The 13,804-nt window shown below is 41.5% G+C and overlaps 1 protein-coding gene across 2 annotated transcripts in view; it reads left to right on the top strand.

Annotated features, from left to right (window-relative positions):
* Nucleotides 1-13,435, top strand: part of n4bp1 (nedd4 binding protein 1) — a 45,819-nt gene extending 32,384 nt beyond the window's left edge. For both annotated transcript variants that reach the window (XM_034176968.1, XM_034176967.1), the window contains exons 8-12: nt 7,859-7,989; nt 9,318-9,414; nt 9,672-9,779; nt 11,873-11,974; nt 13,033-13,435. In XM_034176968.1, coding sequence (XP_034032859.1) covers nt 7,859-7,989; nt 9,318-9,414; nt 9,672-9,779; nt 11,873-11,974; nt 13,033-13,387 — 793 coding nt within the window. In that variant the 3' untranslated portion in view covers nt 13,388-13,435. The remainder of the gene's footprint in view (nt 1-7,858; nt 7,990-9,317; nt 9,415-9,671; nt 9,780-11,872; nt 11,975-13,032) is intronic.
* The last annotated feature ends 369 nt before the right edge of the window (nt 13,436-13,804 follow it).

Raw genomic sequence — 13,804 nt, 5'->3', positions numbered from 1 at the left:
GTGGCTCTGGCATCTTTTCTTGATACCCCCTGGAAGCCTCACTGGGGAGGTGTTCCAGGCACGTCCCATTGGGAGGAGGCCCCGGGGAAGACCCAGGACACGCTGGAGGGACTACGTCTCTCGGCTGGCTTGGGAACGCCTCTGGGCTCCCCCAGAGGAGCTGGGGGAGATGTGTGTGGGTGGGTGGATCGGGAGGTCTAAGCGGCTTTGCTTCAGCTGCTGCCCCCGCGACCCAACTCCGGATAAAGCGGAAGAAAATGGATGGATGGATGGGTTTATTGTAAGTTATTGTGGTTTTTTTATAGGCTGCTCAAATTCAGTTGCCCCTTGTGGTATTTAATAAAGTTGTTTGATTGATTGAACATTCTGAATGGATCGCGCTTCTGTTTGGATCCCCTGCCAAAATGGCTTTAATTTTGAGCAATCCCAAAAAATGTGTGTGTGGTCTCCAATCTGTTTACAATTCCTCCAGCATAAATTTTTGTTTTTATCATATTTTGAAGTTTCATTAGGTGTCTTAAAATATCTCATTATTACTTTCCAATTAAACTTGGATGTTGACCTGCGGAAAACCACAGGTTGTAGATGTGGCCATTTGTACTAAGTACTTTTGCCATTTTTACTCTTTTTTTTTTTTTGTGGCCTGTGTGAGACACTGTTGAGGCACAATTCTTCATTTGCCTATTTTTACATCACAATAGAGCAGGCTTATCAGTCTGAATGCCCCCTGACATGAGTATGACTTTGATTCACACACTAGCACGACCTGTGTCATGCTGGAGAGTAAACTCATCTTTAACGGGTCCAGACAGGACTCGAGAGGGGTGCCGGCGCGTGCTATTGCGCACAGAGAAATTTGAAATGTTCAAAAAATCATTCACGCATAAATGTCGTGCTGCATGGCATGATCTAATCGCCAACACGACGTGCAACTCGTCAAGTTGAGTAAAGAAGTGAACAGAGCGAGTGGTGACGTCAGCGGATCGCATCGGAGCGCAGCTCATCTGAAGGATTATAACAAGATATTAAATCTATCAAAAACACACTTTAACAGCTGCACACAAGAAGGAAAGAACAACTACTACTGCAAAACTGCTTTACCAAGCCATGACAATGTAAACATGACGGCTTAAAATGCTTTCTGCAGCTCGTTAGGCGAGCACGTGTGACCGACTGAAACGGTCCACTGTGAAGCCAGTGTGTTACTTATAAAAACCAGTCCGTGGCCTCAGCCCCTATAAAAAGGCTGGATCTGCCTCTGGCGGAGCATTTGGTGTTGGTGATGGGATGAGTGAGCAACAGATGGGTGGAAATAGCTGTATATAAAATTGGCATTCTTTTTCCTGGAAGACCCACACACACACTTTTCTTTTAAACACAACAGCCAGGCTCTTGCGAAACAGAACGGTCATTTGAGCTACGCAGTTGTGCTAAATTTAAGGAAAAGTAAAAAAAAAAAAAAAAAAAAAAAAAAAACAATGCAAGCATCATCACCACCAACCACTGCAAAGCAACCAAACACAGCATTCTTTGCGCTCTCAAATCCAGAATATGGCGCCACTTTTACGCACCACATCTCCGTGGAAATGTCAAATAAAATAAATGAAAAGAAACAGCTACGCCAGCCAGTTTTGTCTGTACTGAAGTTTTCCCCTTAAAGCCCAGCTCACATGGCACTAACAAAAGACACCAAAGCCAAAAAGAAAAAAGAAATCTGGACTTGCGTTGACTTTCAGAGACATCGTTTAACAGTCGTCCAGCTTCGTTTCTGTAGCTGGCGCTTTGTCAGAATTTTCATATTGTTGAAAATATGAACAAATCCTGACGACAACCTCAATTCGTCCGTATTCCGTTTTGCTTTCTGTCCCGACAGTTCCTCATCATTTGCGTAGTTCCCGTACCGTCAGTGTTCCGTTTGATTGTTGTCCAACTTCGTCCAACCTCCCAAGTGTGACATCTTGCATGAACACTGACAATCAATAACTAAAGATCCGACGAGCTGAACGTAACTTGTCCATGTGTGGGATGAAAAGCAACATTTTCATACAGAAACAATAGCGGCAGGACCATTTGATCAACTACTTTAACTATTTACGCACGTTGCAGCCGTCACTGGCTGCAGTGTGCATGTGCGCGCACACGTTGACAGACCTGTTTTCAAGACAACTATCTCTCACAGCTGCAAAGCGTCAAGGTCACCGTTCGGTTTGTTTTTCTTTTGTTGGTTTCGTTCGGTCTTTTATGCGCTCTGAACTCGCAGGCTTTTTGGTGATGGGAGAAGTGCAGGCTCATTCATCCACTTTTTCTCGAAGATGTGGGACTTTGGGACTTTTTACAGAGATGAGATTTTTCCGCGGATTTCCACGGATTTGACTGTCCCGGGGGTCGATTTGTGAAACGTCCAAATCCGTTGAGAAAATTTTAGGAGGGGGGTAAGAATGCAAAAAAAAAAAAAAAATTTAATGCCAGGAGTACCTTTGTTTAATTAAATTGTCGTCTATTCAGAACACTGAGTGGTTTTTGTTTGTTATCGCCGACGCAGCAAGTTCGATCAGTCCGTCAGTCAGCCGAACGTGGAAGTAACGCTGTGCTGATCAGTGACCAGTATGAAGTAGGTGCACAATGAGCATGTAGTGTAAGGGAGGTAACTGTGTAGTCTTTCAACTTCCAATACAGTGGTCCCTCGCTATATCGCGTTTCACGTTTCGTGGTCTCGCAGTTTCGTGGATTGTTTTTTTTTTTTTTTTGTGCAATTTTGCATGCTTCTTCTTCTTTTCTTTTTTTTTTTTTTTGAAACAGCGCATGCCGCCAAAATCTGGCAACAGGTGCAGAGACTACGCTCGCTGTTTTGATGCAGAGCGCTCCAGCAAGGATAGAATTCTTGCGGAAAAATCCGCAGCGCTGCATGGTCTCGGTAACCGCAGCCGCAGAGCTCCGTGGCCACTGAGAGAAGGTTGTATCTTTTTAATGACTCGGCTTCTTTGCGGGTCCCGCATCCGTCTCGCAACGGTAACACCGGAGGCAGTGAGTGAAGAAACAGCACGCGCATTGTGTTCTGCTTCTTGCCCAGAAGAAAAAAGAGCGCCAACAACTACCCATAACTGTGTTTTTCACTCGGAAAAAGACACCTGCAGCGAGGTGTGACTCAGTGGAAAAAGAGCGGAGCGGCGCCAGGACGCAGAGGCACGATCAGAGGAACTGTGAAATACTGGTCAGTCACTATTAATAATTTCTTATGTGTCCAACCTCGTAAGTTGATTGTTAAAAGGAAAACGTTCTATTTTTATTTCTCAAACAAATGTTTGGGCCTGAAAACAGGTTTTGATCTTTGGTTTCATTCTATAATACTGGACTTATTTTTCTACTAATGTTTGAACTTTGAGAGTGTTTACACAGGAGAGAAAGGTGAGAAAATGTTAATGCCTGTTTGAGAAAAGTGTATAGTGTGTAGTGAGGGGTTTTACAGCCTTAAAACGTCTATAATAATTGTAAAAAATAACGCTGACTACTTCGCGGATTTCGCCTATCGCGGGCTATTTTTAGAACCTAACTCCCGTGATAAACGAGGGACCACTGTATTTGGTAGTCTTCCCTCCAACAAATCATAAAAACCGAGACGGTATCGAAGCTCAGTCGAAGCTATTACTTACGCACGTTTTCATTGGTTATTACAAAGCTTATGACCAATCAGCGCAAAGGTTATATACTCATATGCGTTTCTCCCGCCCTTTCTTCGGTGTTGCGCGCGCACACACACACACAGTGGATTATGTAAACAGACATTTTGATGTTATTGTAGTGTGCTAGAACATTGTAATTATATATACATGTATGTGTGTGTGTATATTATATACATGTATACACGTGATGACAGTGTTATAGGTGGAGATCACATCGACCAAATAACCTTATATGGTCTGACAGTTCAATGGACATAGAACTTTGGATTATACATGTACATGTATTTGAGGATGTACATGTATGTTTGTTAACAAGTGTGCCATGCTGAAAATCAAGTAAGTCTAGTTATGAAAAAATATTTTGGTCACAAAAATACACATGGACAGTAGATGGTCTTAGTAAGGGTTTACAGTTTGGATTATAGATATGAACACCTGGCATTTATAGTAGTTTTAATATCATTTTAGTGCAATTTACATGTTTTAAAACAGCAAAAATGCTCCTCCCTGGACCCGCCGGTGCCTGCAGCCCCTGGACCCTGGCTTATTTTCCTCTGAAAATCGAATTTGCCAATCTCATCCCTGTTTTTTCCTTCGTTCAGTGATCGCCATGTGTCCGGGCCATGTGTGTGTCAACTCCAGCGAGAGCGGATCCGTGTATGTGCGCGTGTGGAGTCCAAAGCGCAGATGGCCCCCTTTGACCCTCCAGTCTCGTCTTCCTTAGTGGGGGTGCAAATTCAACCTGTCATCTTTTATTACTGTTTTTTGTTTTTGTTTTTTTTGTTTTGTTTGTTTGTTTTGTCTTTTAAACTTGTTTTATGTCAAACACGGCACTTGCTGCAAGGGTGAAAGGCGGCCCCCTGCACTGTGGCTGAAGAGTACGTCTCTTCCCGATATGGCGCATCGCTGCTTTCACCTCTGTAAACAGGCATTGCCCAATCAAATTTCTGTTACTTTTATATTGTAGTAATGAGTAACGAAGATGGTTCAGAGAAATGTATCGACATAAAAGTATACATTTTATTGATGAAATGTAGTGAAGTAAAAGTGAAAGTTGCCAGAAATATAAATGACAACATAAAGTACAGCGACTTCAAAATTCTACTTAAGTACAGTAATTAAGTATTTCTACTTCATTACATTACAACACTGATGGGATGCCAGTCTAACACAGGCAAAGCCGGTACACGTTTGTAGCTGCATGGATTAAGATCATGTAGATTAAATGTCTTGTCCAAGGACACAGACAAAGTAGCATAAGTGGCCTTCAAACCCAAGTCTGCATATTGGCAGGCCAGCTCCTTATCCACTCAGCTACTTCTCCACCTGTGCCATTGAGCAAGGTTATTAATTCCCAAGGTATTTCATGTTTGTGAGTGAGTTAATGGATTAATGTGACATTGTAAACTGCTTTAAATGATGTAGAAATACATTCTTTTTACAATGTGTATTCCACATATTTTTTCTTTATAGTGTGAAATGTCACTTCTTTATAACTTGATAAGTTAATAATAAAAGCCATATCTGATAGCAGTACTAATGGCCATTGCAGTAAAAATGAAAATTTAGACAGAAGACAACCTTAACGGTTCAATGATGCATTAGCTTCACGATATGATGTACATAAAGTTGCACATTATTGGGATGGGTACCAAAACCTGGTTTTAAATTGGCGTGGTGCTAAATTATTAAAGACTGGAATATCAGTGAGCTGAGCCCCTGAATAGTATCAGTGTTGGTACCAGAGAAATTAAAGAAAAACATTTAGAGCTCCTGCTCTGTCCCTCTCCCATTTGGAGCCTTGTGTCCAGAGCTGAAGGTAGGTCTTCTTGTGACGCATCGCAACTTAGGGCCCCTTCACACATAGTGTGAATTTGGTCAATTCGCGCATAAAGTGCACATGAAGCAGCAATCGTATGCAAAACGTGTAAAATCATACCTGCTTCCGATGCTTCGTACACCTGTTGCTACAACTATTTGCGCACACTAGTGGCTGAAAGAGAGTGTGCGCTGTGCGAGCCCATCGAACCCTCTCGTGGCAGGTGTCAGCCAAATTCCAGGTGACATGCACGAACATCTAACACCGCTCGCGTGTCACTTAGAAAATGTGTGGCCATTCATACTATCATCACGAAAACACTCTGCAGACAATCACTGTCGAGGTGGCAGTGAAATTTGTCTAAGTGCTCCACAACTATGAGGTTGCTGAGTGCACACGTGGCGTGCCAGAGGGTCAGTTCCCCCCACAATACATGTACATGGGGGGAGGACATGACAGGACATGCGTGAGCGGCGCGCCGCAGGACAAGCCAACAGTACAAGCCAACAGTACAACAAATACACCACTTTCAGTCAGAAATACACCGTACCAAACGCCATTTGGTCAGTTATGACAGTGCTTTTTTCTTTTTTTTTTTTTTTTTGAAAATACATTTATCTGCTTGTTGATTTTAGCCATTTCACGCTCCTGTTAAAAGACAGTGATTGTAGAGCAGTGGTAAAGTTTCCATCTGTTAATGAGAGCGTGTGGGTTTGAATCCCGTGGAATTTTTTTCTTTTTATTTAACCAGGGTTATTTAACTGCGGGCTTCTGTATTGCGTCCCTTTTCATGTATTATTTATATCAACCCAGCGTTATTCACTAATTATACAGCTGGTTTTTGTTTTATTTTCATCCACATCAGTGGCGCGATGTGATGCACCTTGTCCCATGAAACAGTGTGAGCAGCTGTGTTCCTGCTCGAAAGACACGGTCGCATGCACGAACCGTTGCACTGGGATCGTGCACGCCTGCCCGTCGGCTGATGTTTTGTGGTTCGCTCATACTAGCTGTTTCGCCGTGAGTCACCTTGAGTTGTACATATTCGCACCATGTGTGAAGGGGCCCTTATCTCTCTCTCCCTTACTGTGTTGGTAGTTTATGCATGTGTTACTCTGCGGAGATGGAGTGCTCAACACACACACACATATATTGTTGAGAGGGAGAGGGAATGTCTGAATGAGAATTCAATGCACAAAAACTATGGGTGCATTTGACTATTTGTTCAGTGACCTATTCTTAATTTTATTTTTCTGTTCTCCAAAATGTACAGATAAGAATGCCATTAAGGTACCAGACCAATAAACAGTACTGCTGAGCAGTAGTACCATTAAAATCTTAACGATGCCCACCCCTACACATTGGTACATCCTGTTTCACAATAACGGTGGATGATGTGTAAAAAGGAATCGTTGATATGCATTGTTTCCTATTTGCTATTTCCTGTTAGAAAACTGAGTCCTATGTGGCCTTTATCTCAGGTCTTTGTGTCATTGAAGAAAACTATGTATAGATGGGTTTAGCAGTTTGAAGATTCAGTGTATTGCTCAAGGGTGCTTGAGTTTTTAGCTAAGCTCAGGGCTCAAGCTCACCAATCCTTTAGTTAAATGATCCACTTTGCAAAGTTGGATATTTGCAGTGGCATCTTTTTGAAGCTTAGTGATGAGAAGCTTTGAATAAACAGGAACTAGATCATATTAATCATGGAACAGATTATGCCATTGGAGGGAGGGAATATCTTAAATAACAATAAGGGATCAATAAAGTACAAGTAAGTAAGAGTTCGTGTTTTGGGTCTGTGGCTTGTTGTAGCAGCAGCCAACTTCCTGTTTTGAAGCTGGTTGCTTTCAGGGAGTTTCTCATCTCTTTATGTTTGTCTTGTGTTTTTTTTTTTTTTTGTCTTAGAGACTCATCAGTTGTGTTACAGCTGGCTGACGTGTATTTTTAGACCGTGTTCGTCATCTAGGTCAGGTTATGATGATATGTGGACTGTGTGGTGGTGGTGGTGGTGGTGTTGTTGTTGTTTGATTGCTGTTTTAGTTCCACTAAAAATTTTGTAACCAAACTAGAGGGGAAGGTTAATCAGTTAAATCAGTGTAATACCTGTTGCACCATGTTGATGTAAAAATTATGAATGTCACACACTGAATTTCTTCATTCTGTAATGGCTCACATTAATATATGCACCTGTTTATCTCACTGTTGGTTTCTATCTCCCTATATAATAGGAATACTTTGGTAATCCAAATGTAGTCTTTATTTGGAACCACAGTTTTTTTTTTGTTGGTTTTTTTTTTGTTTTTATTCTAATGTCACTCTCTCTGTCTTGTACCTCACCACGCTGCTCTTCTCTCTCCAGCCACGGCCTGAATCGGTTCTTCTCCTGTCGAGGTATAGCGCTAGCAGTGGAGACATTTTGGAGGCGGGGCCATAGGGAGATCACAGTATTTGTCCCACAGTGGCGCCAGAAGAGAGACAGACTCACAACAGGTAAATGTACCACAGCTTTAAATGTCATTAGAACAGTACAAGACATGGTTCTAGGATTTTTGTTTTTCCCTGTACTGGTAACAGTAGGCTTTGAACAAAAAATATAAATAACTGGGTGGGTTAGTCAATCTCAACTTGTCAGCAATAATTCAAAAACAGTGGATGCTATGCCACATTAGCTCTGTGACAATACACTAACCACCCAAGCAGAAAACCAATCAATCCTCACCTCTGACATATAGTTGATCAAGGCACTCTTTTAACTGATTAGTATCTGTTATTAAACCAGAGTCATCAAATAAGTGTGCTTCTGTTGTCTCTGCTTTGCTTTATAAGCATGGAGCTCATGGAGTAAACGGTCATGGCAGCTGCTGTTTCCTGACAGATCCACATCGTGACTTTTAAAAATGGTTAGCCCTCTGCTCTAAATATGCAGCAAGCCTTTTTCCCCTCCTTTTTATTGACACAGGTTAGCAGTGTGCATCAGTCACCCTGTGTTTGATAAGCATGGAGCCACCGCAACAGTTTCAAAAAGACCCCCCCAAAAGAACCCGGTCAAGACATCCCTAAAGATAATAGAACTTTTAATCGATACTGCATATTGCCAATGACAAACTCAAACACTGTCTATTGCAGTATTTTGGAACACCCGTGTTTTGGAACTATGTGCTGGATTCTGAATCAAAAGGAAGCCATCAGTGCTTATTACCTCACCAAGTGTTTTGAAACATTTTGGTTGATTTGCCCCCTCCAGTGTTGAAACATAATGCAATACAACTAAATGAACTGGGATTGTAGCGGTTTCATTAATAAAAATAAGAAAAACTTGCATTACTTATGGAAAGGCTCCAGTCGGCACAGCAGACGGTCCATTGCTTGTTGTCTGTGAGGTTGGATTACAGATACAGATACTTTGTCATTGTAATAATGTATGTAAGGAAAGGTAAGGTGCAAGCCTTTCAGTGCAAATGTAAACCTCGTGCAGACTTTAAAGGTCTGGAGAAGAAAACAAAAATAAACATGTCCAGAGTGCAAATTTAAAAAAGAAAAAAATATTAGGTATTGTACAGACTGTGTATTAAAAAAAAAAATAGGTTATAAACAATCATGAAGTATATATGGGCCCTTGAAGTTGAACTAAAAGTCAGACATTGATTGAGATAGATGGATAGATACACTGTATATTATTTATTTATTTATTTGCTCTGATCTCAAAACTTTGAAGAGTTCACTGACTTGATGTCCAATTTACATACAGGCTCTGAAGAAAGTCTTTTATTGGACATGTTCCTGTTTCCTCTTTCAGTTTCTTACTCTTGTTATTACAGAGCAACACTTTCTGAACCAGCTAGAAGATCTGAGGCTGCTTTCCTTTACTCCATCCAGAGAGGTCTGTGGCCAGCGAATCTCCTCCCACGATGACAGGTGCACACAGAAAACCTTTTCTCAGAGGCTGTTTATCATCTGCAGTCACATGTACTCATCTGCATAAATCTAAACTGAAGATATAATGCTGACATTTTGTGTTAAGCACAGTAGAGCTTAAATTATGTCATTACTTTTGCTGACTCAGCATGCATGATGGCCCTCGTGAACTGCTGCGTCCAAGCTAGTAACCAGTTTGCAACCTTGGAGCACGGGAAAATCCTGAATGTCTCACTCATGTACTCTGTCTCTGACAGGTTCCTGCTCCATCTCGCAGAAAAAACAGATGGGATCATTGTAACCAATGACAACCTGAGGGACTTTGTCAACACCTCAGATACCTGGCGCAAGATTATTCAAGAGAGGTGATTGTGTGTTATGTGCACAGTGCTTAGGCAGTCATTCCCATATAGGTCTCATGTCATGACTAATAATAGAAAGTCTGTCAAGACACTTGATTCCCTACATCACACATTTTAGAGACTACATGTACTCTTCTTCTTCTTCTATCTGAATTTTATTTTATCTCTGGTAGTTACAGCTAATCTTAAAGTACTGAAGCAGTAGAGCGGGTAGCTCAGTGGAATAAGAAGTTGGGTGAACAATATATAGACCTAGGTTTTATTCCTGATCACACTGTTTGTGATCTTGGACAAGACAATCTGTCTCAATACAGCCAGCTGTAATAGGTACAGCTTCTTCCTCAAACTGGTGTCCCATCATGGGAGGGGGGCCATTTAGACTGTCATCCCCTTCGCACCACGGAATCTGGAGATAAGCAGCAGCACAGATGCCCTCAGGGCAAATATGGGACATACTACTACTTCTTACAGTACTGAAAAGGAGGAACAGTCACAGAAAAAAATATATATTTTCAAGCTGTTCCAAACAGATTTATCTACATGGGAGTTGTAAAATGTTGGTGGGAATTTGGCAAGAGTGTAATATGTGTCATTGACATTATTCCCGTCTAAAAATCATATTTGTAGATTCATTCGTTTGGAAATGGCGGCCATTTGTATGCCAAAAATAGCCATTTTGAACACTTAAAGGCAATTTTCACAAAAACTGTCTGATAGCATTTCATCTAATTTGTCAAGGGCATAATATGGGTTATTGACATATTTCAAGTCAAAAAATTATAGTCATAGTTTTGTTAATTGGGAAATGGTGGCCATTTTAATGTTAAAAACAGACAATTTGGGTATTTGGACCCAATTTTCTCAAACTGTCTGATAACCTTTCTTTTCATTTAACAAGGTCATTGGTCAATATTGGTCATGGACATTGTTCCTGTCCCAAAATTATTTGTGTAAATTCCTTTGTTTGGAAATGACGGCCATTTTATGCCAAAAATTACCATTTTGCCTTGAGTTTTAATTTAGCCTCTACTTGGCACTCAAGTTTTTCTGGTTCTTCCATGTGTGAGTAGTTTAGATTGTTCCATGGTTTTAATATTTAATGTAATTGAATGGACTGCATTTATATAGCGCTTTTCCATCTGCATCAGACACTCAAAGCGCTTTACAAATAATGCCTCACACTCACCCCAATGTCAGGCTGCTGCCGTACAAGGTAGGGTTAGGGGTGCTCAAGGGCCCTTAGTGATTTGGCTGGGATTTGAACCAAGGATCCTCTGGTCTCAAGTCCAACGCTTTAACCACTAGACCATCACCTCCCTTACTTCATCGTGCTATAGTCTTCAAAATCTGAACAGTAGAGGTCCGGGTTTGAGTAGCATATATCAAAGATTTCCAACTGTTTTGTAAAAAACTAATTTTTTTTTTCAGTATTTCACATTAAGTTTGACATGTGCACCTTACATAAATGGACTCTGCATGTATTCTCCGCAGAGCAGAGAGCCACTCCTGAAAAACATCTGAAATAGACTTTTCTAGCGCTGGCAAGCGCTTCCTAGAAAAGTCTGTTAAGCCCGTCAGCCACAGTGCTGTCATGATATCATGGAGCCGCGCCTGGTGAAATATCGTGGTCAGAACCAAAGTAAAGTCTTTAGCGCAGTTTGGAAATGTCCTATCATAAGGAAAGCATAATACAGCTCTGACAACAACAGTGTCTGGTACTCAAACATGCACACACTTTATTTTCAACGAGAGGAGTGTGTTTGGGTAAGGTGATGGTCAAACCTACACAGGTCAGGGACATGTCATACACAACACCACCACTAGAGGTGATGTTAACACAGAGGTGTTTGTGCTGCTGGTAATGTGTAATGTAATTCCTACAAATTTACTAGGATATGCTAATAGGGCTCAATGTATAACCAACTTATCACTTTGATGGTAACGTTACCACATCAGCTGTTTGTGAAAAACTGTCAGACAGTCGGGCTTTAAATTGTCATGCTGCACTGTTTCGTCCTGAAAATAAAATGTTTGTTTTATTTCTGAGGTACTTGTATTTATCTCTGCATTATCACTGTTTTTTTTCTGCCTTGCAGGTTGCTCCAGTTTACTTTTGTGGAGGACCACTTCATGATCCCTGATGACCCTCTCGGGAAAAACGGACCACACCTTGATATCTTCCTACGTAAAGACATCAGGTATGTTTTGAGTGTGTCCATATGTTGAATGATATCTGTATTTTAGCTTTGTAACTTTTTGTATTGGCCCATTTTGCTGTTGAATGCTGAATACTAAGGAACATGTAAATGGCTTTCACTTCCTCAGTGTGGGTCCGGGCGAGTGCTCCATGTGTCTGTCTGGTCAAGTGGAAAATAAATTCAGCGTTTGCGATACAATCATTTATTTGTGGTGTTCAAGTCACAAGACAGACTGCCACATACTAATTTTTTTAACCACTTAAAATTGCTATGATTATACAGGTAAACCTCGCTAACTTGTGCAAGTTGGGGTCCAAAAAGTGGACTGCAGGTTAATGAGGTTGACCAAAAAACATCAGCTTACCTTGCCATATTATAATAGTTTTGACCATTTGAAGCATGATTCCTTCCTGGATGGTGATGATTTCTTCATCTGGAGTGGGTTTGGGATCTTTTTTCCTCCTCCGGCTGCTTCATGTCAGCGATGAAGGCTTGTCAGTTCGGACAATTGTGGACAATTCAAAGTTTATGGATGCGACTCTTTCAATCCTTATTGGCGGTTCAGATTGGGCCAGAATTTACACACGCCCCACCACACTCTAAAGAAGAAGGTCTCATCCAACAACTTTGAATTGTCCTCACTGACGATCCCTCAAAAAACGGTCATAGCAAAACTGACCTTTTTATACAGTAGTCTACATTCTCGGGGTCCATGAAGCCACTAAATATTTACATACTTGTTGACTACAGTAATTCACAAAATCTAATTGAGGTTGGCTTTAAGAATGTTTTGGTTGTAAACTTATTCTTTTTGGTCAAAGTAATGCAAGGTGATTTCTAGAGAATCTTACAGAATAATGGTTCTTCACAGGCGCTAATATCAAATGCTGTAAATATGAATAATTATTGGAATCGGTGTGTGAGTTCATCTCTGGTTGGGTTTATTCCAGTAGAGTTTGTTTTATGTGCTCTGTTCTTTCCACTCATGCATTCTTTTGTGTCTTATCTCTCCCATGTGCTGTCTTTCTGGCTCCATCTCCTCCATTCCTTCCTGTCAGGAGACCTCCGGTCACTCCTCCTCCACTGAGACCACCAGACCTCCGTCCGTCCTCCCAACAGCCGCAGCAGCAGCCAGTTTATGTCCAGGCCCTCCAGTCTGCTTCCCGTACACCTGCCACCCTGTTGCCCCATCACCATGCACATTGGCCCCACTCAGGTCCCCCTGAACGGCACCTGCCGCACCGTTCTCCGTCACCCGCACCGCCCCCCCAGCGGTCACCGGGAGAGACGTCAGAGCTAAAGACAAAGCTGTATGACATCTTTCCTGACCAGAAGCAGAGGATCGACCGCATTCTCAATGACAACCCTTACATGAGAGACCTGAATGCCCTGTCGGGGCTGCTGCTGGGATAAACTCATTTCACTGGCATCCAGCATGCACACACGTGCATGTGTGCATTACAAGAACAAGATCAAGTGCAAAGCCAGAGAGCTGAGCTGACTGCAGTAACAACTAGAGCACCGCACTCATACAGAGCAAACCTCCGCCAACACTAGTTAACAATTCCACACAATTTTACCTTGGAAAAAATTTTAAGGTCAAAGTCCTGTTAGAAGTGGCTTTTAATAAGCTAAATTAGATGTGCACGCATTTGAATCAAAGTTTGTTTTTGTTTTTTGTTTTTCTCTTGTATAGTGTTGTTAGGTTTTTTGTTTTTTCAACTTTCAGCTTCTGAATTCTTTTTCACATCATTTTCACAGAACATTGGTTATCTCTGCTATGCACAGTTTGTCATTGCTTTTTGGTACCTGGTTTCCAACTGATAACTG

Source organism: Thalassophryne amazonica, chromosome 8 (genome assembly GCF_902500255.1).
Source record: "Thalassophryne amazonica chromosome 8, fThaAma1.1, whole genome shotgun sequence".
In the NCBI taxonomy this organism is placed as follows: Eukaryota; Metazoa; Chordata; class Actinopteri; order Batrachoidiformes; family Batrachoididae; genus Thalassophryne; species Thalassophryne amazonica.
Note: the sequence above shows the minus strand (reverse complement) of the source record. Positions and strands in the feature narration are given on the sequence as shown.